At 34.5% G+C, this 22,315-nt stretch overlaps 1 protein-coding gene across 1 annotated transcript; it reads right to left on the reverse strand.

The window, feature by feature from the left end:
* Positions 1 to 20,581: 20,581 nt before the first annotated feature.
* LOC149543731 (C4-beta,C20-epoxidase-like) lies at positions 20,582 to 21,804 on the reverse strand. The gene is made up of 3 exons (XM_089796319.1): positions 21,413 to 21,804; positions 20,938 to 21,265; positions 20,582 to 20,848 (listed from the first exon to the last, which is right to left on the reverse strand). Exons 1-3 carry the CDS (start codon positions 21,802 to 21,804, stop codon positions 20,633 to 20,635), a joined length of 936 nt encoding a protein of 311 aa, XP_089652445.1. The 3' UTR covers positions 20,582 to 20,632.
* Between the last annotated feature and the right edge of the window lie 511 nt (positions 21,805 to 22,315).

The following is a 22,315-nucleotide window of genomic DNA, read 5'->3' on the forward strand; positions in this document are numbered from 1 at the left end:
TGCCTAAAAGATCAAAATTGATCTAACACTATTTCCAACTCCTCTGTATTGATGCTTGGTGTAGATTCCTACTTGAATTCTAGAACTGCAATTGCTCTTTCTGATTTTCCCAAACTTTCATCCCAATCTGGTAGTAAGTCCTTAGTAATGTGCATTGTATTTGGGAAGATGGAGAAGTTCTCAAAATCATCTCTTCCATATACATTTAGCTGAAAGAATTCCGCTAACTTGACTTTCACATTATCAGTTGTCATTTCTTCTTCCCCCAATCTTTATGATAACAAGGATGCAACTGCATTTGATATTCCTTGCTTGATGTTATCAACAATATTTTTACGTCGACTAGATTCCCTGGTAAAGCTCTAAAACATTTCCTTAGCTATGATCACTGCACTATACCATCGAATAAAATCATAGACATCCCCCTCACTGATAACTTGACCATCAATCAATTCTTACTTTTGGGTATCCATCAAATTTTGAATGTCAACAATCACCTCTTCTTGGTAAATATGCTCATCCACCCATGATTCCTCCATGAACTAGATCCTAGAGATCGCAGCCAATGCCCTATTGTGCACTTGCACTAATTCTTCTACATGTTTGAAGGCTACCTCCTAAATTCCTTCGATCCAAATCTTTGCACCTTGAGCAATCTGCTTGATTCTATCAATATCACCTACCACTTCACTGGAAACACCTATTGGAGGGACAAATGATGCACCTTTCTCTCTTACTGGATGAGGCAAGCTATTGATGTACTGACATAAGGCCCGAATTTCTCTTTTCTACTTTTTATACCCTTCTTCTACTTTCTTCAGCCTATCCTTCAAAGCCTATGTGGAGTCATCAAATTCTTCCAATATTTTCTCTCGAGAGGCCCGACCAAGATTTATTTCCGTAACATGATATTTATCTAGAGCAATCTGATTTTTTTCTTTTTCAATTATGGGAGTCGCAATCTGCAAGATTTTGGATCTCGATTCTCCTCTGATGAATTTAATATATCTTTTTGCTTTCCCTTGTTCTTCTGATTGGTTTGATTAGTCCAAAATTTCATGTAATTCAATTGCTGGATCAACCTCCCTTTGTTGACGCAATTGAATTTGTTGCCTCAACCATTCTGGAATGGGTATACTTTGGTCCCTTGGAATTACCAATTGTTCTTTCCTTTGGACTACTCGAATGTCAATCTCCTCTTCACCTCCTAGACTATCCATCGTAACCTCAGGAACTATGGCCTCAGTACTTGGAAGATGTGTTGCTACTCCTGGAGTTTCTTCCTCTAATGGACCATCTCCATCATTAATCATTTCTCGCTTTAAGATCATAGCAAGACTTTCTTTTGTAGCAATATCTTGATCTCTCCTTCTTTCTTGCATGAACTTTTCATAGGCATTTATACTCAGCCTATCATGAATTGGCCTATCCAAATTCTCTTCTTGCTCAAATCTCCTTATACATGTCCCTACATCCTGCCTTTCAAAAGTTTCTATCTCTTGGACACTTGGAGTTCAACTTGGAGAACAGGGAGCATCTCCATGTTTCTGCTTCTTATTTTGAGGTTCCTGGATGACTTCCTCAATCCTAGGATGCTTTTCTTGAGGTACCTCCTTCCTTTTCTTGGTTCCTACATCTTCGGATGGAGTTCCTCTTTCTTCAACAGTCCCTTTAGCATTTGTCCTAATCTTTCATCCCTAAGTGGTCTATGGCCAAGCAACCTATATGTGAATCCATTAGTTGGTGCAACTAATTTTTCAAGCTTACGCTCGATCCACCACTTTGTAAAATCTAAGACTAGCTTTGAAAGAGCTTCAAGATTTGTAATTTCTTTCTTCTTCCAATCAAATGGTTGAGCTGTCATTTTAGGATTGAATCCCTTTTGCATCATGTTTGGGTCCTCCTCCATTTGATCAAGAACCTTGAATATGTTGCACGTTCTAATAATGTTCAATGGTAGTCTTGAATGCAATCTTTTTCTAACCTCATTCTCGTCTGCTGCATTTGCCCAAAAGTCTTCAAGGTGAACCTTTTGTTGGTACTTGATCCTCCTACTGATGAGATCTTGTTGTAAGGATCATAAAGCTTCCTCTTTGGATAAAGCGGAAGGCGGAAGAAGTGGAGCTCATCTGATGATTTCTCTGTAGCTTTTAGACATGGGCATACCATAGTTTTTCCTTCTCCTATAGAAATTGGAAACTGCAATCCCAACTTCTTCTTCCCTTTCTGAATCTTGTCATAGGCTGTAAGTTGTCGAGTAAGCTCTAACACGACCATCTTGTCTATTGGATACCTAGGAAGTTTGTATGGTTTCATGGAGAATCCTTGAACTCGAATGTATGAAAATGTAGGAAACTGAATGAACCAGGTGCCATATTCCTCAACCAACTTCACTACACCCATTGACATTCTTATATGTGGCCTCTTTTTTAGTGTTCTTACTATGCACATGGAAAATATATCATTAACCCTCATGTAATCATCCTTTGAATACAAATGCAACTGTGGGTAACATTTATGGACTTTGAGGTGTTGGGTTCCGCTTCCAATTGATCTTTTGCATCATAGTCCATCATAATTTGTCCTCTATGCTAGCATGTAGATGACATAAGAGCTCATGTAAAATTTTCTTGTGTGCTCTAGATTCATCAACTGTTCATTTAGATTATCACTTATGAGCCTAGCCCAATCTATTATGTCGCCTTCCTCCATTACCTGCTCAACAAAATACCACATCCAAGATTCAAACCTATAAGAATAAGGCATGCCAAATATGTGACTCAACATCATGACCATGTCACTATATGCCCTTTGCAAGTCAAGCCATACTATTTCCTTAGCAATCTTGGAATGATGTGATCTATTCTTTTTCAACCATCTTTTGTTGACTTTTTCTTCACAAAAATTGATTCCAGACATGTAGATTCTCAGTGCTTGCTCTTCTATTTTTGTGACCATCCTTTGGTGAGAAGGAATTCCAAATGCTTAAGAAATGGATGTCGGAGAAAAACCTGCCAGAATATTTCATTCAAGATCCTTGATGGTTCTGTCTCTAGGACTGTAGTGTTTGGTACATTCCACAATTAAATCTAGATGTTGAAAAGGAGGGAAACCAACTGTAGTAAAAATTCCACTTCTCACAATTCTTGTGGCTAGGTGTGTCGGGTGATAGTCATTGTATCCGAGCATTCTCTAGTTGAAATCTTTCAAATCAAGGGCACCGAGGCTTGTATCTCTGATTTCTGCCCATTTTGATACAATTTTGGATTCAAGATAAAATCCTCTCCTTTCATTCTTTATTAGTTGTCCTCACGTTTCTCCTATTCTCCTGGGCTCTACCATTCTCCTTTCCTACAAAAAAAAAATAAAAAAATGTACACACATAAGACTATGCAAGGAAAGTATTAAAAACAACGGATACAACTTGAAGATTTTTGGATTTTCACCAAAATTTCCATACTTCTTTCAAGATTCACTTTTTAACACTTCCGCGAGAAATATGAAATTTCACAACTCGCTGCAAAGAAAATTCCTTTCTGATAGGATTCAAAATCTTCTGTCGTAAATTCTTAGAAAACTCCTCAACAATTTCAGAAAATTTTTCAAAAAATCCGCTTCCTTGAACTCCTTGAATCTTATTCTTATTCTCGATTTGCTCTTGAAATTTCTATGTGAGCCTGAATGAATGAGAGGGTGTCTTATATAAATCATTCTTCAAAAAGATGCCTTTAAAGCTATAGACTAAAATTAGGTAGTTGCTTTACTTGACCATCAAGGTTTCCATCTTTTGTGCTACTTGTTGCGTTTTTGTTGTTTGATTCAAAAAGTTGCTATTTTGATGCTCTTAGCTTCAAGATGAAGCTAAGTATTTCTAATCCCATTTTGATTTTTTTTTTTACTTTTATTAATTAAAAATCAATATTTAATTAATTTCCATATTTAGATGAAAAAAATCAAATTTATTTACAACTTTCTCTCCACTTTTATTTTTTGGATTATTATTCAAAAAAAAATCAAATTAAATATTAGTAAAACTAATATTTAATTTTTTTTTTATGTAAATCCAAAAAATAATCTTTTTGAAGGAAAATCTTTTTTAAAAAAAAAATTTTGAACCCAATTTTTTCTTCACAAGGAATTTCATTCTTTTTGGATTTTTCTCAAAATTTTCAATATTCCTGCTTTTCACAATTTTTTTAACAAATTTTGTGCTCCAATCATTTGCAAGAGCAGGCTTTTCAATGAGTGAAGGATTTTGCAAGATTATGCGTTGTCTTCAGTTTTCCCATTGAAACCATACTAACTGTCATAGGTAACCTTACTCTGTTTGTCCTCCTTTGATTCACTCTATTCAGACAAGACCCATCTAACTTCTTACAGAGATTTATCAACTGGCAAAAACTGTTTGAAGCTCTATTCCCTGGATTTGAATCGAAGTATGTTGCCTTTCATTGCCTTGCACGAGCACTGATGATTTCTTCTATTTGACTTTCTTCTCTTTCAACAAAACTTGATTCCAAAAAAATAATCATCTGGAACCTTTGTTATACGGTCATAACTACTTCTAGACAAGGATGGAGGAGTATTTGTAAGGGTGTTGTGGTATACTTTAGGATGGCCTTTAAGTACACCGGTTGATTTGTTTGTCCATAAAACTCAATAGCTGAAATCAGAACTGTATGCAGAAAGAGTGCCTCAAACTTGTTGGAGCGGGTTTTTTCACACACTGAAGGATTTAATCCTTTTTCATAATATTTCTTTGTCAAACTAAAACTGTGCTCCATGATTTGCGAGATTGGATTTTTCCTTTGCAAAACATCCTTCGCTATCTTAAAATTGTGCTCTATGCTTTAGGAGGTCGGGGTTTTCATGGAATGAAAGATTTTATCTTTTTGAAAAAAATTCTCTCACTAATTTAAAACTGCGCTCCATGCTTTTCGGGTCGGGCTTTTCTTCAGAATGGAGGATTTTTTCTTCTCAAAGCATTCCACACCATCCCATAAAAATACTCCACGGGATGCCAAAAGTGCATTTTCATGGCAGGCAGGGATTAATCATCCGCGGGAAACATTCCACCATCAACTCAAATTTGCGCTCCATAATAGGCAAGAAGCGGGGTTTCCCTGGAATGAAGGATTTTGTCCTTCGTGAAATATTTCCACACCATCACATAAAAACACTCCACGGGATGCGAAAAGCGCATTTTCATGGCAGTCAGGGATTAATCATTTGACCATTTCCTGAGTGAGGTTGAGTTGCGCTATGCCAAACAAGGAAATCCACGGTGGAGGCAAGTTTTAACAGCGGGGTCCCAGGCATGGGCGATGTGAGGCTTTTGGTCACAACAGGCATATCATGCAACAAAAATGTTTCAAAAGTAATTGGAAGCCCCGGTGCACGATCATAACTCCTCCCGGGATTTGAAGTTATGACTGTGTCTTTAAGCTCAATGGGCATCGACACCAGATCCTGACCAACAGATAAAACCTTTTGCAGAAGATCTTGTGGAACTCCATGATTCTTTATCCTGAAAATTCCCCATTCTTCACAGGCCCTTCCAATTTTGACAACCTCTGGATGATATTGAAGACTGTCTTCCTTTATTCATTGGGGAAATTGTGAAACGTCAATCACAGGGAGATCAACTTCAAGAGGAGATCGTAAAGAGGTCATCATGACTTTCAAAAGGGGAAGACAAAACTACTCCTTGATAATTTTTTGTGGATTATCGGGCTTTATTTAATGTAAATTGATATCCTTAATAGTGATTTTATATTTCAATCCCAAACTTGGCCTCCAAGCAAACTAGACGTAAGCAAAACAAAAGCGAAAATACGCTATGTAGTCAATCTCAGTTAAAGAATTAAAAGAATTAGCTTATTGTGGACCCTCCTAGTGAATTTTCTATGTTCAGTGGAAAATAAGAGCTACGCTAGAAATGAAATTTTTATTATATGTTCTCACGTGGGCTTGTGGATGTACCGTGTCTTGCACACAAACATTTAGATTTCAAATTTATATGTTTGAACTTTTCCATGTCTTTTCCAGTCAAGTTTGTCGACATTATAGTTATTATATCTTTATAAATAAGATTAAGATATGTATAGTTATTATATCTTATTAATAAATTTTTAACAATGATTTTAATTAAAATCTAATTTTTAAATGTTATTATTTTTACTATTTTTTACCAATACATTTATTTTAAATTGAACATTACATAAAGCTTAAAATAAATATAAATATTAAATATAACATTATGTTAAACTTATTGTTACAAATTTATACAACAATAATTATAAAACTTTAAAACAATTTTAACTTTTCATATTTTTAAAAGGAGTACTATTGTGTGTGGTGGCGGGTCAAATCTAACATAATAATAACACTAACTATGAACTTTTGCAAAATGAAGTGGGGTCAAATCTTACATGCCTTAGACGCAGCGTACATGTGTACATTTTTATGGCATGGCACAAGTAGGATGGCCATCTAGGGATGTCGAAATAACTCCCTGGGTAGTCGTTGTTGTGAATGTACCATGTCTTGCACATAGAACAGTTTCATGTCTTTTCGAGTAAAACTTTTTGTTATATGTATAATAACATTATAGTTACTAACGATTGCACCTTTAGGTACAATAGGTACACCAAAGTGTACCAGTTTTTTAAGAGTAAAAATGGTATGCCATTGGAAATTTTACTTGGTTGTCTAAACTGCCATTATTCATTGTAAGACACAAACACATTATGGAAGTAGGATGTATGCCTTGAATCAAGAAAAATGTGGAAAACAACATTGTCACATCTTTGCAGTTGTACTTGAGAACTATAGAACAACATTTGTCTAGTATAAACCTTATAAAACTTATTGTAAAAAGAACAGAATGGCTGAGAGGAAAGGCATTGGGAGAGTCAAGTATGTGATGTCTTAGACTACCTTAGATGCTCTATGATGTCAATATAGGGAAGAGGAATAAAGGGATTGTGGGTGAAATCAGTATATGGATATTGACACTCAATTACTAGTTGTGGGCATTGCTGGTGACATATTCAGGTTTGTCACATGTTGCAAAAGTTGTTTGAATTTATGACATTGCTTCTTTTTGGATGTGCAACCCTTCCACTCTCCCTTTGATGTTACCTATGACTACAATCACTTAACCAATGAGAAGATTATAATCTTTCCATTGAACCTACCTCTAAACATGCTTATGCTACTTCCTTTTACATATTCTTTAGATCATGGACAAATCTAGTTTCGCATTGACCCTAGACCCATACCCAAATTGAACCTTTTCAGTGCACTACTCAATTTTGCTAAATTTGCTAACATAATTAAAATCTTATGATAATGGATTCACCATAAACCCCTCCAAAGCTAATGTAGTCTGAGCTAAATTGTTTATATGTCTCAATCCCCCTTTATTTTGCACTAGGTCTAGCTTTCTTCTTGGTCATTCACCGTAAATGGGGAAATTACATAGTACATAAATATTTTTGTATAAAATACTATATATTATGTTTTCAATTGAATATGACACTCCATATCAAATATGGAAAATATATTTTCTACCTTTACTTGGAAGATACATTAAGATAATGCCACAATAAATATAGAGCAAGTCCACCATCAAATAATAATATATGCTTCAAAAAGCAATTGTATGGGTTATTATTGTAGGTGTTGTGGTATTCCTTTAGTTTGTAGAAGTTGCTCTGTGTAATAGAATTCAGGTGGTGACTCCCAAACTCTTATTAAAAGGTGTAACATGCAACTAACATTGTCTTATCCTCTCTAATTTTGAACAAAATTTCCCTTCCCATGGATTGTAACACATTGATAGCATTGACATTTTTACTTTACAAAGAATGTGATAAAAAAATCTCCATGTTGCTGATTTCCAAGTCCAGGGATTTCCAAGTCCAGGGTTCAAACTACATAGCCTTTTGCAATCAAGTTTGCATATAATAAGCTCATTTCATGTATCTGGTACCTCAAAAAGGCACCAATACATTCTTGCCTACGAATTGATGTAGGTCTAGATCCATCACCTAAATTGTATATCAATGAGTGGTTGTCTATTCTCAACTATTACAAGAATGTTATGTATAATAATTGTGCATTCTTAAAATCATGAGGCATCTCCAGTGGTTTGCAAATAATACGAATGTTGCTCCCTAGATTCATGCAATGTGAAATTCTAGCAAAGCTCTTGATTAGACTCGTAATGGGAAGTATTAACAAGAATCTAGCTTTACTTATGCTATACATATATGAAATATAAAATTTTAGAAATATCTGTAAAACTTTCCTATAATATTTGTTGGACAAACCAAATTGAACTTCAATATTCATTCCATAGACAAATACATAAAGATAATTTACTCTCAACCTAATTTTTGACATATTAGCCTATTGCATCAATTGACAATAAAATTTCAAAATATCTAAAATTGGACTTTAGCATTCATATCTACAGGAATATAGGGTGAAAAGTAAACTGACCTTAGAAGGTTGTAGCCAAAGGGTTATAATAACATAGAGCAAGTATACTACTATACATAACTAATATGATTAATCATTTTATAATAATAAATAGTAATAATATTGAAACTATGCAACAAAATTAGCCAATTAGAAAAAATATAGCACAACCATCATGTAATTTCAAGGTTCACTACACTATAGTACACCTAAAAACACAAAAAGAAAGAAAGAAGTAACAATAGATCTACAAATTATGGGATTCGTAACAATGATTTTTGAAGCACCATAGTTAAAAACAATACTAACACAATGAAAGTATGTGAATAATATGAAAAATCAACAATATATGAGTGATGATTAAAAAAATGAAGTTTGTTTACCACAATGATGAGTGTAAAGATAAAAATTTCCCCCAAGAAAATTGTGTTACAAATCATTGAAGAAGAGAATTGTTCTTGGAAATTTAGACAACATGCCCACAAACAAAATCCCTCATTGCCATTATTTTACAACACAAATAAAAATACGTGTGGTAGATAATCCACACACTCAATGCCTCAATGGAAAACATGGGTCATGGAAGAAATGAGGGATTCCATGAGACTAGTACCTAAAGATGGAGTATTTGCGATGGAAGTTGTGGGTGTCAATTTTTATGGACCGAGGGCCTCTTCTTCATGTGAAATTAAACTCACATTCATCACCATCATGTACCTTTTGGTAAGTAGAATATGGATTTTATAGCAATATTGTCATCTATGTCATTAATATTACAAAAAACCTCTATAGAACACAATAGGGCAAATAATTGCCAATGAGGAGCAATTTAGAAACATTTCACAAAATTGCAATAGTGCAACAATTTTGTCAATATCAAAGTATATTGGAAATGAACAATGCAAACCCATATATGATTAAAAGAAATTTATGCATCTAAATTTTGAATATCGTCTTAACTATGTTCAAAAATTTAATTTAACAGGGTACAAAAGATTTTGAACTGCATCTCAATTCCTTGTCAACCACATATCAACCAGCTTCTCTTCTAAAATTACATTACAAATTATAAATGTGTATGTTTCTTTGACTCAATAATTCACCACACTAATTAGACAACACTATCTCCTATTGAGTTCTTTTACATCATTTCATAGTTAATAAATAATCCTTTCAAAATAACTTCATTGGTCACAGAAGCTTTTGACACCTAAAGTTGACTATCCCATGCATAGCCATGTTGCTATTAGCTAATGTACAATTCTTCGAGATTCCTACTTGTTCAACCTCTAACTTGCACAAAGGTAACATTCCTCCTATAGATCTACTATTCTGAAGTAACTTATATTAGAACAAATAGCAGAACATGACACACCATTAAAGTAATAAAACACAAGAGTGAACTATCCACTCCACAGTTTGAATTCAATAATATACTTTAGCAAGTCAACAACTTGGTTGGCTATGAATATCAACAAAGCATAGTTGAGGTATTTTTATCAACTACAACATTTTTTCATGGTAGTTTCTTCCTTTCTATTATATTAATTCAATATTGCCTCATTCAGGTTGTTAGCATGCTTCTCAACATTGACTATTTTGGCTATTGTCAATTGTTTAGTGTTACAAATATCTTTAAAAAATTCGATAGCTGAGCTTTGAGCTTAACAGTGGCCTTGATAAGCGAGTAATAGAGTTAAAATTCTTTCACTCACAACCTCAAAATCATTTTGAATCTATGCACACAATATATGGTGTAATTTCTAATACTTGTTATATTGGACAATATAAATAATTCCATAGTTTTTTTGTGTTTGAGATTACAAAAAATTCAAAGGAAAGAATACATAGTTCATATTCTCTGGTGTAGGGGTTGATCTATTTAACTCTTTCAACATTTGTATCATTTCTTAGGTTATAGCTATGTGAGCATAGATCATATTCCAACCCCAAACCTATAGCATTTTAGGTGGTTTTCTTTTTCATTTTACTGAACTTGGTTCCTCTAGCCCAAGTAGGCCACAAAACCTTTCTTACAAGTATTTGGGGTTAGACCAATTAGTTGAGAAAGACCCAACAGAGAGGAAGAACAATAACAAATTCTTCAATTAGTTGTATTTATGTTTATGCAATATTTTATTTGTGTTAGTTTCTATAATCTTGTACATTCAGGAAAACATTGAGTTGGGATTGTTTTCTTCTCTCCTAGCTGAAGCCATGGCTATTGCTCTTTCTCTATTCCTCTAGGGAAAAAATATTTACCCACTCTACTAACTCCAATTGTCCACTTGAGTTTTTGTTGCAGCAATATACAAGTGGTATGTCTCTGTTCATTCTCATGAAGGCTACTTATATGGTATTCAAGGATGAGAAGAGAAGGCTTCTACCCTTTAATTAATTCACACAAACATCATTTCTAACTATTTAACTGAATCTTCCTATTTCTCATGCCATTTGGAAGAGTCCATTCATAAGTAGTTACATTTCTTTTTAGTTTTAGATTTGATCAACATTGCTTCTTAAGAAAATGCCCCTAAGTACATTCAATGTTGTTTTGTAGGTTTCTCGACAAAGCTACAATTGCAACTGATTGGGACCATGAGAACAAATAAATAATTGATTGGAGGATATGCACAACCATGTAGGTTGAACTAGTCAAGATTATTCTATGATTGACACCCATTTGGGAGAATTTGATGTTGAGATATGCCTAATGGCATGTTTTGGATATTAAAGACTTTTACTTTGGATGTCTCAATGGGTACCAAACTTGGGAGAGATTTTGATCATGGATAACCATTAATGAGATTAAATCATATAAAGACTCTATTGATGTTTATGACCTTGCAAACAATAGAGACTACATGCACCCCAATTTTTCTACCTCGCCTACAGATCTAGTTATTGACACTATGGAGGTTCTTATGCAGGGGATAATAAAAAAAAAAAGACAAATGTATGAAGTGGACCCAAGAAAAAAAGAATAGGACTAAAAGCACTGGTTCTATAGGTGGAGTATCAGTTGGAGCCCCTCAATCAATCGCAACAAAAACCACCACAACTACTACATTAACATCTGCAAGGCCATTATAGTCCATTGGCCAAGGTAGAGACCAACCTCCAAAAAAAAATTTGTCACTCCCTCCTACCTACGGACCTAGCCCTCTTCTGAACATAAGGAAGGATGGGGAGAAGTAAGATGACAAGGACAAGGGGAAAGAACAAGAAAAATTAGTCACCAAGCCATCTTCCCCTATCTAAGTCATCAATTTGGATCGAGATATCAACCCCATGGATGGCTAGGAACAAGATGCATCTCAATAGGGGTATATCTTAGCCCTTTTAGTAACTAAGGTCATTGCCTTCCCTATTGCTTCTCAGAGCGAGCCAACTCCATTAATCTTGAGGAAGCTATTTGATCCTACTGCATTGTAGTTTGCTATTAATGTGCTCTCTATAGAGTCATGGCTCAAAGAGATCATTGATAAGAAGAAACAACCCCATCAAAGGACTTGATCACATACATCACTTCCTCTCAACCATCGAAGAAGATGAAGAAGCAAAAAACAATTGTTGCACTAGCTACAAATTCAACTACTAGCCATATGCTAGTTGAAATTATTGAGCCACAAAAAAAGGCAGATTTCATGAGCTCACAAAGGATGATTTACAGATTAGAATGGTAGACCTTAGCATCTTAATTCACGACTCCATGGTGAACATGTGGAAGTCTACCAATGAGAAAATTGAAGATAAGCTGGAAGACCTTAGATAAGAGAAGGAAATAATGAAAGCTTGAAACAAAGAATTAGTGGAATACATAAAGTCTACACTTGGGAGCACTTTGTTGAGTCAATTTGACCTGAATGTAGAGGAAAATAAAAATACACTCCTAAATCTTCTACAAGAAAGGAAATTCAAGAAAGTTGAATGAGCATGGGTGGATTAGATCAAGGCTAAAGTTCCCCCACTAGTTGAAAAGCTAGGAAGCCTAGTGTTGGATTCTCACAAGCTTAGGGGAGCAACCTCAAATCATCAAACAACCATAGATAAGATGATAGACAAGCTGACAGAGCAATTGGCCCTTCTACAAGAAGTAATTGACATGGAGACAAATGTGGCCATTACTTGCGAGATTCTGAAGATAGACAAGGAGTCACTATTTTACTAGAAACAATTCTGGTGCAAAAGTTCATTGACAAGTTGTTTCAGTATTTGAAGATCTTGCACATAGATTCCTTTGTGTCCACTAATAGCAAGCTCATGGATATTGAGATAATGAAATCAAAGTTCTTAATATTTTTCGATGAATCTATTGACCCACTCAACTTCCAAGTGTCCAAGATGAAGGAACTCTCAACAATAGATGGAATCATAAGGAGGGGAACAAAGGAATTCTAGTCAAGGGTTACTAGAATTGATGAACTGATAGAAATACATGACTACTAGAAGGTCCAAGCTGATAATATCATCATTCCAAATGTCAAAAAGCTGAACAAAGTAATCAAAGCCATGAAATCTTATAGAGCTAAATCAATTACTCCTAAGAAGACATGATGTTCTGATTCTTTTCTAGACATCTGTCATTCTTCCTCTTCTTTTTATTTTTTGTAGCCATTCATGGCATTTTGTCAGTCTTTGTAATGGACAATGATTCAAGCTTGTCCTATTTTTAGTTGATCTTGTTCAAACATGCTCTATGAAGCAATCATCCAATGTAACCAGTCATTTTGAGAAGACCTATAAATGTAACCTTTTATGATGTTAATGAAATTGGCAAATTTACTTTGGGAAAACCCCTGTAGTGTGGACCATTGTGCGAGACTCTGAATCCATTTCAAGTTTTGGTATTCATTTAGTTTTAGTATAGTATATGGAATGGATGTGTTAATGTTGAAAGTTGAATGAATGTGAATGAACTTGGTTCTATTTCCTTTGTTTAATAGATTATATGTCTTACATTCTTCAACATAAGCATCTCTTTATTCTCTCTATTGTACGCTATAGTTTATGTGTTTAGTATAGTTAGTTGCATATAGAAGCTAGAAATTAGTGTGTGGAGAAGCTGAATGATAGACAATCCATGTATTATCAAAACATCAGCTAATTGTGTAGTTCGAGAATTGCCTATTTCACCATCTCTTCCTTTTGTTGTAGCTAGTTATGCATGTTTTCATTCATTGCATTTTAGGTCAGAATAGATTACATTTTGTGAGTAAGTTCCCCTTTCATTTCCCTAGGTTGTTTAAAGTGTTGAGCAACTTGGTTATTGCCTCTTCTTCTCTCTGGTTAAGAGCACACTACCAAAACCTGAAAGACAAAATTCATTGCATATCTTGCATTCATAAGGGACTCGTACCTTTAAATTTAGGGATCCTTGATAGAATACTACATTGACCCATTATGTTGTTAACATCGTTGTCCTCCATAGGCGATTGTGCGAGTTAAGAGTCAAGGTATAAACCAAAAAAGATAAAGAAGAAAAACTATTAAATAACATTGTGACAACCTCCGATCTGCTTCCTAATTTCCTGAACCTTCCTTCTACTCTCTAAAAGCTCTGCTCCAAGTTAATCTTTGAGAAACCCCACTCCAAAAGAGATGTAAAATATTTGTGAATCTTCCATTATTTTGAAAAAAAAAAATCTATTCACAAATTTTACAATTTTTTTGTTTGAAATATTATTTATATTGGTGATTATTTTGGAATCATAATTTTTGTATAGAAAATAATAATGTATCTCAATAATAATAAAATTTCATCAATCACCATAGAATATTACAAATGAAAATTGAATATTTTTTAACTCATGGAATATTATGAGGATCGTTACATTATATTTTAAACCAATAATGAAAACTAAATATTGTTGATATATCCCTAAAGTAACTAATAATTTTGATAATTATTGGTGAATTTATTTTAATTTCTATAAAAATATATAATATTTAGGTGATTCAAATCTCATCATATATTGAATTTTATGGTTAATCTTTTAATATAATATTTTTAATATAATAAAATTTTGAGTGATTTTAAAAATTTTAGAGAAGAAAATTTTAAAAATATGGCAATTTAGGTTGTGTTAAATCTTAAATTATTACCCAAATTACCATCCAAAAATTTCTAAAATTAGCTAATTGATAAATATTAGCCACTAAAAAATAACTTTCTCTGCTCTCTTCAACTGATATTTTTCCTTCCTTCTTACCTAATGAATGAGCATCCTCCTCTTTTATCTTGTCTCAAAAGCTTTCCCTCTCATTTGTGGATTTAAAGTCACCTACTATGTTTAATGTTTCTGATAGGTAGGTGGGCAGTTGGCTCAAGAGGCAACTGACATTTTTCAACAAGAAATACATGTATAATCAGTGTGGGAGGGCAATAAATGTATAATCGATGTGGGAGGGTGAGAGATCACTAGTTTGTTTTCCTCTCCACTTTTCATTTCATCTCCACTAAGAGCATTTACTTGTTTTGGGCTAATAGGTCAAAGTTTACACCAATACTGTATTTTGAATCCAATAATCAAATCACATGAAAAAGAATAGGCACTCTTTATCCTCCTACCTTTGTTAATTCAAACTTAACTAATAAAAACATTTTATCTCGTTAAATGTGTTTGGAAATTTTCCAAGGAAATAACAATAAAAAACATTTAAAAAATGTTTGTAATTGCTTTTCAACTAGATTGTGTTGTAATTTTTACCATCAACATTTTGAATCACACTATGTGATTCATCATCAGGATGAGAGAGAAAGAGCTACAAAAAACATAGTGACTTGCAGATTGGGACTGACTCCAAAGATATAAGGGAGTACATGGAGAGAGAGAAAGCACACCAATTGAGGGAGGAAACCCTAAAGAACTTTTAAAATGAAAGTAAATAAATAAAAGGACAAACTGACAAGACTAAGAAAATTATAAGAATAAAATAATAAATAAAGACAAAAGAAAGCCATGAAGAAGACCAAGCAAATGACACAAACATGGAGCCCAATATGCAATGTGTGTGTGTATGTGCATAGGTCTATATCTAACTCTATATATACATGTACCTATGCATGTATATATAGATGCATATACGTAAATACCTAACTATATAAAAAAGTACACACAAACACACACACAAACAAATATATGTATACACATAAATATATAGCCATAAATATAGTGAATTATATCTATACATAGATATAATTCGCTATATTTATGGCTATATATTTATGTGTGTACATATATTTGTTTTTATATATATATCCAATAAAAAACCAACCAAACCTAAGCAAAAATTAAGAATTTAAAAATTAAAAATTAAAAACTAAAGTTGAAATTAAAAGAAAATAAAATTAAAAATTAAAAAATTAATAGTAAAGAAAATAATAACAAATAAATTATATATATATATATATATATATAAGTGTAAATATATTTCTAAAAGATTAAAATAAATAAATAAAATAATAATAAAAATAAAATAAAATAAAATTTACTAAGAAAGGAGGAAAGCAAGAGAAGAAAGCAATGGGAAACCAACAACCTAGCCTAGGACCTAGACCTAAAACCAGAGGCACAATTCCAGAGGAGAAGCAAAAACCACAAAGCAAACGAGCCACTAGAAAGGAACAAGAAGCATACACCAACCACTAAGGAAACATCACCCTAGAGGAAGGAGCATAAACCATGAAAGAAGAGGCTGGGGGATGGGGGAAGAGAAAGCCCGAAAACCAAATGAAGGAGAAGAGGGGCAGAGACAAGAGGGAAAGAGAGAGGGAAGATTAACCCTTACGCTAATCCTAGGAGGCAAGTATAGGCTGCCATGCTGGGTTAAGGGTCCAACTTATTGCAATATTAGATGGTTTCTAATATTGAACTAATTCTTTCCTAAAACTCTTCTTTCCTAAACTAATTCTTTCCTAAATTATTCTTTCTTAAATTGATTCCTTCTTGTCCTCTAACTTTCCTATAGCTATTTCCTTTCCTGTAACTTTATGCATTTGGCACACAACTATATATGTACCTATATAGTTTTATGTGAATACAATGAATGGAAAATATTCCTTTGAATTTCTATTTTTTCAATTTGGTATTAGAGCTTTGAAGCTTGAATTATTTGTATCCCTTCATTGAACTATGGCCAATTTAGATTTGGAAGTATTTGAGAGTAAATCATTTGAGAGAAAATTTTCTCCCATTATTATTCAATCCGAAGGTTCATTGTTCAAGGCAGGGATCACTAATGGTGCTGAAAAATCCACCTACAAATGCACCCATTGCAATCAAATTATTGCTGGATAGATCTTGGCATTAACAGTTGCAGTAGGTAATGGTGGTAATTCTTTAAATATGTTTACACTTGTTTCTAATAGTGCATGGATAATTGATTTTGGTGCTACAGATCATATGACGTTTGATTCTAGATAGGTCTCATCCCTTAAACCATCCTCACAAAAAAAATTTCCCACTGCCAATGGCTCTCTGGCCCCAGTTATTGGAGAAGGATCCTTACCTCTCACTAATAATTTGAATCTAGATTTTGTTTTAGTGGTTTTGTCTTTGGATTACAATTTTTTGTTAGTTTCCCGAATCACCACTACTTTACTTTGTGTTGTAATTTTTTGGCATGATTTCTATGTGTTTAAGGACATCCAAACAAGGAAAATGATTGGTTGTGGTGTTACGCGAGGGAAGTTGTATTACTTGGACTTGGAATCAAAGAGTTCAAACAAGCTATGTCAAGATCTAGCGATGGATGGCTCTAAGGGGGACAAGTGGAAATCTGAATTTTGGTTATGGAATCAACATTTGGGACATGCTTCCTTTGGTTATCTGAAGAAAAAATTGATGTTTCTAGCTTTTGGTGTGAAGTTTGTGAACTTGCAAAAAGCCATCATGCTTCTTTTCCATTAACTTTGAATAATAGTCTAGTTCCATTTATGATCATACATTTTGATGTTTGGGGTCCATCCAAAGTCACTATCTTGGGTGGATCATGTTGGTTTGTTACTTTTATTGATGATTGTACTAGGATGACTTGGGTATGCTTTATGAAGTCTAAAAGTGATGTGAACTTGTTATTTCAAAAATTTTATAACATGATTCGTACTCAGTACAATGCACAAGTTCAAGCTCTTCATAGTGACAATGGAGGCAAATATTTGAGTTTTGAACTTTAGCAGTATTTGGAAGCACACGAAACTATTCATCAAACTACTTATTCCAATACACCTTAGCAAAATGCAGCAACCGAGAGGGAAAATTGTCACTTGTTGGAGGTTGTCTATGCTTCTCTAATAGAAGCCCATATGCCATTATCCTATTGGGTTGAAGCACTTACCTCTATAGCTTATTTGATCAAAAGGGTACCTTCTAGCACTATTGATTTCCAGACACCATCCCAGGCTCTCACTGAGGCAGTTGTTGCTCTTGCAGTCCCAAATTTACCTCCTCACATCTTTGGTTGTGTAGCTTTCGTACACCTCCATAAGTATTAGTGCAAAAAGTTATCTCCTCGAGCACTATGATGTGTATTTCTAGGATATGTTGCTTATCAAAAGGGGTACCGATGCTATAATCCTCAAATTCAATGAATGCTTATTACATTGGATGTAGTTTTTCATGAAGACTCAATGTACATTTTTCCTCTGAGCCTAAACTTTAGGGGGAGTACTAGAAGGAAATTTAGACTTTAGACTATGATGATCACATCTTCGAAGATGTGGATGCTCACATCTCTAAAGATGTAGGTAGCTTGAACATCTCTAAAGGTGTGGATAACACCTATGAAAATGTGGATGTTCACATTCTTGAAGATGTGGGTAGCTTGGCCATCTCTAAAGAAAGGGAACTCTCTGATATTGTTAATCACAAAGTAGGTGAAACTTTGGATCAAAGCAGTGATGAACACCTAGAAATTGATATTGTTAATCAAGAAGTAGGTGAAACTTTGGATCAAAGTAATGATGAACACCTAGAAACTGAAGCTGTGGGTCCACCTCCATCCGAGTCCCTCACACCACACCAATCGCTTACCAAGATGTTCCTAAACCATCTAGAAAACTACTACCTCAATGTCTCACCAGAGGTATCCCTAAATCCACATATGTACCTAAACTTTCTAGTAAAGTTAAATATCCTATGAGTCATTATGTGTCTAACCATTGTTTGTTAGAATCAAATTAGTCATTTGTAAATCAATGATCTACTATATCTATTCCTAACAATCTGCAGGAAGCTTTAGTTGATTGAAGGTGGAAAGCCACTATGAATGAGGAGATGGAATCATTATTAGAAAATAATACCTGGAAACTGGTTGACCATCCATTAGGAAAGAAACCAGCTGGATGTCGATGGGTTTATACTATTAAGTACAAAGTAGATGGTACAATTGAATGCTTTAAGGCGAGACTGCTGGCAAAATGGTACACCCAAACCTATGTGATCAATTATACAAAGATATTTGCACCAATAACTAAAATTAATATAGTACAAGTCTTGTTGTCTCTAGCTGTGAACTTGGGTTGGCTATTACAATAGTTTGATGTGAAGAATGCCTTTCTACATGGAGAGTTGTCCAAAGAAGTCTACATGGAAGTCCCACCCAGTTGCATGATACCATAAATAAATAGTCTAAGGGTGTGTAGATTAAAGAAGTCACTATATGGGTTGAAACAATCTCTAAGGGCATGGTTTGAAAGATTCACAAAGTCAATGAAAACCTTTGATTACCATCAAAGCAATTCAGACCATACTTTATTCATAAAGAATGAGTAGGGTAAGATCATTGCAGTTATTGTGTATGTGGATGACATGATAGTTACAGGAAATGATCCTGAAGAAAGGAGGGCTCTCAAGGATTACTTGTTCAGAGAATTCAAAATGAAAAATCTCAGTCCCTTGAAATATTTCTTTGGGATCGAAGTGTCTCGATCTGATAAAGGTATCTTTCTATCTCAAAGAAAGTATGCCTTAGACTTGTTATAGGAAACTGGTATGTCAACATGTCAACCCACTGATACACCTATGGAAGAAGGATTGAAGTTATGTATTGAGTCTAATCAAGTACCAGTTGACAAAGGAAGATACCAGAGACTCGTAGGAAGATTTATGTACTTAGCACACACAAGGGCAGACCTTGCCTATGCATTAAGTATTGTTAGCCAGTTTATGCATAATCATGGAGAGCAACATATGAATGTAGTTATGTGCATTTTGATGTATTTGAAGTTTGCTCCTAGAAAAGGAATTTTATTCACTAAAACTGAGGATTATCAAAGTGTGGATGCATATACTGATGCTGACTAGGCTGGAGCAATAGATGATAGGCATTCTACTTCAGGATATTTCACCTTTGTAGGAGGTAATCTTGTTACATGGAGAAGCAAAAAATAGAATATTTTTGCACGATCAAGTGTAGAGGCAGAATTTCGAGGTATGACACTTAGAGTATGTGAAGCGTTGTGGCTAAGACTTCTCCTAAGATATTTGGGTTGTCCGCCTAGGCGGCCAATTCAACTATATTGTGACAATAAAGTAGCATGTGATATTGCTCATAATCTGGTTCAACATGATCATATAAAGCATGTGGCGGTAGACAAATTCTTTATTAAGGAGAAGTTGGATGAGAAGATTGTGGAGCTGCCTAAGATTCGATCAGAAGATCAGCTAGCTAGTATTCTTACCAAAGCGGTTTCAAGTAGAGTGTTCTCGAAGTTTTTAGGTAAGTTGGGCATGTGGGATATCTATGCACCAACTTGAGGAGTGTTGCAATATTAGATTGTTTCTAATATTGAACTGATTCTTTCCTAAAACTATTCTTTCCTAAACTAATTCTTTCCTAAACTATTCTTTCCTAAATTGATTCTTTAATGGCCTGTAGCTTTATGCATTTGGCACACAACTATATATGTACCTGTACAGTTTTATGTGAATACAATGAATGGAAAATATTCCTTTGAATTTCTATTTTTTCAATTCAACCCTCATCACGATTAAGGTTGATGGGGTGGTTGTTGTGGTTGTTGATTTCAACAGCTACTTTGAACTTTCTTTAAAATAGGTTTGAAAATTTTCCATTGAAATAACAATAAACAACATTTAAACTATAAAATCCACCTGCTATGGTCTAATATGCCACCTCTTTATTATGATTCTTCTAATTCTTTCCCCAGTGCTGACTGCAAATCAGAGAAAGTAAAAGGTTTATATCGTCGTGGATTGTCCTCGTCCACAAACACTTCTGGAGCCGAGATCGTGGCATCGCGGGCAAAGCTATAGAAAAGGGGCACCGACAGACGATTCAACCATCCTTTACAAATCACGCGATGAACTGCACACCTGTATCTACCGTTGGTCCATGCCTGCCATAAAATAAATATTAAATACTGAAAAACAACAAATGTTTAAATAGTAATAAACACAGAAGACAGAGAGGGCAGCTAATTTATACCTTGAGGCTGATCCCTAAATTGACAATAAAGGAGTCTGGTGAAGGCCTGATATTGATCCATTTCCCTTCTTTCGATCGAACTTGGAGGCCTTCGTTACCATCATTATGAAGTATCGTAAGGCAACCCCGATCTGCATGAGGAACAAGAATCTCCTCCCCACAACATTTTCCATGAGATGAGAAGCCGTTTATTCGCAACCAGGCCGTACATTTTTCGAAATCAGAATTGTAGAAAGCTTCTGGGTTCAAACCAAGGCTCACAAGAATGAGTTTCGTAATCGTCTCTGCAAGATCTGACAGAAGTAAACTGAACGCACATATAGCTTCGCTGTAATATAGCGCAAGATCTCCATTAGTAAGCATTATTACAAGAAAATAAAACCCCAAAGTTTTTTTCCTTTCTCATTTAGAACGACCAACTATTTACAAAATTATTATCAAATTGTTAACCTAAATCAGGAGGCGGATAACTTACCAGAAGTTTGAGTTTCCTTCCTGGGGCCATATCTTTCGGCTGACTTCAATGATTGAATCTAGACTGGGAATATCGACCAGGCAAAACGATTCAATAGTAACTGGAAGGCCCGGGGCACGACTATAACTTCTCCCGGGATTTGAGGTTGTCACTGCATCTTTAAGCTCCACAGGCATCGACAGCAAATCCTGACTAACAGACAAAACCTTTTGCAGTAGATCTTGTGGAACTCCATGATTCACTATCCTGAAAATTCCCCATTCTTCACAAGCCTTTCCAAGCTTGACAACCTCTGGATAACATTGAAGACTCTCTCCCTCCATTCGTTGGGGAAATTGTGAAACGTCAATCACAGGGAGATCCGCTTCAAGAGGAGATTGTAACGAGGTCATGATGACTTTCAAGAGCGGAAGACCAAACTAGTCCTACCAATTTTGTTCTGGATTTCTAAGGCTTTATCCAATGTAAATTTACATCCTCATAGTCAATAATGATTTTATATTTCAATCCCAAACTTGGCCGCCAAGCAAACTAGACGTTAGCCACACAAGCGAAAATACGCTATGTAGTCAATCTTTTTTTAAAGAACTAAGAGAATTAGCTTATTGTGGGCCCTCCTAGCAAATTTTCTCCATTCATAACAGGTACATTGGCAAATAAATTATTATTAGCAATAGCAATTTGGGGTGCAATAGATATGTCGAAGACATATTGAAAATGATAATGATATTACTCTTTGTCTCTTTCAATCTATTTCTATAACTCTTATCTACCTCTCTATAATGATTTACCTCTTTATAGCTGTCTATATTCCGCAAGCTTTTCTATCTCTCTAGCTCTAGGTACAAATCTTTAGTTTACTATATATCTTTCTATTATTAGCTATTCTTCATTAGATGCAAT

This window comes from Cupressus sempervirens, chromosome 8 (genome assembly GCF_028749045.1).
Source record: "Cupressus sempervirens isolate cs-2001-9-10 chromosome 8, ASM2874904v1, whole genome shotgun sequence".
NCBI lineage: Eukaryota > Viridiplantae > Streptophyta > Pinopsida > Cupressales > Cupressaceae > Cupressus > Cupressus sempervirens.

Bases quoted from the DNA above. Each gene is read 5' to 3' on its own strand.
- LOC149543731 (XM_089796319.1), bottom strand. From the start codon at position 21,804: ATGACCTCGTTACAATCTCCTCTTGAAGCGGATCTCCCTGTGATTGAC. The intron at 21,266-21,412 runs GTAAGTTATCCG...GCTATATTACAG, and splicing joins GAAGGAAACTCAAACTTCTG to CGAAGCTATATGTGCGTTCA. The intron at 20,849-20,937 runs GTATAAATTAGC...ATTTTATGGCAG, and splicing joins ATTTAGGGATCAGCCTCAAG to GCATGGACCAACGGTAGATA.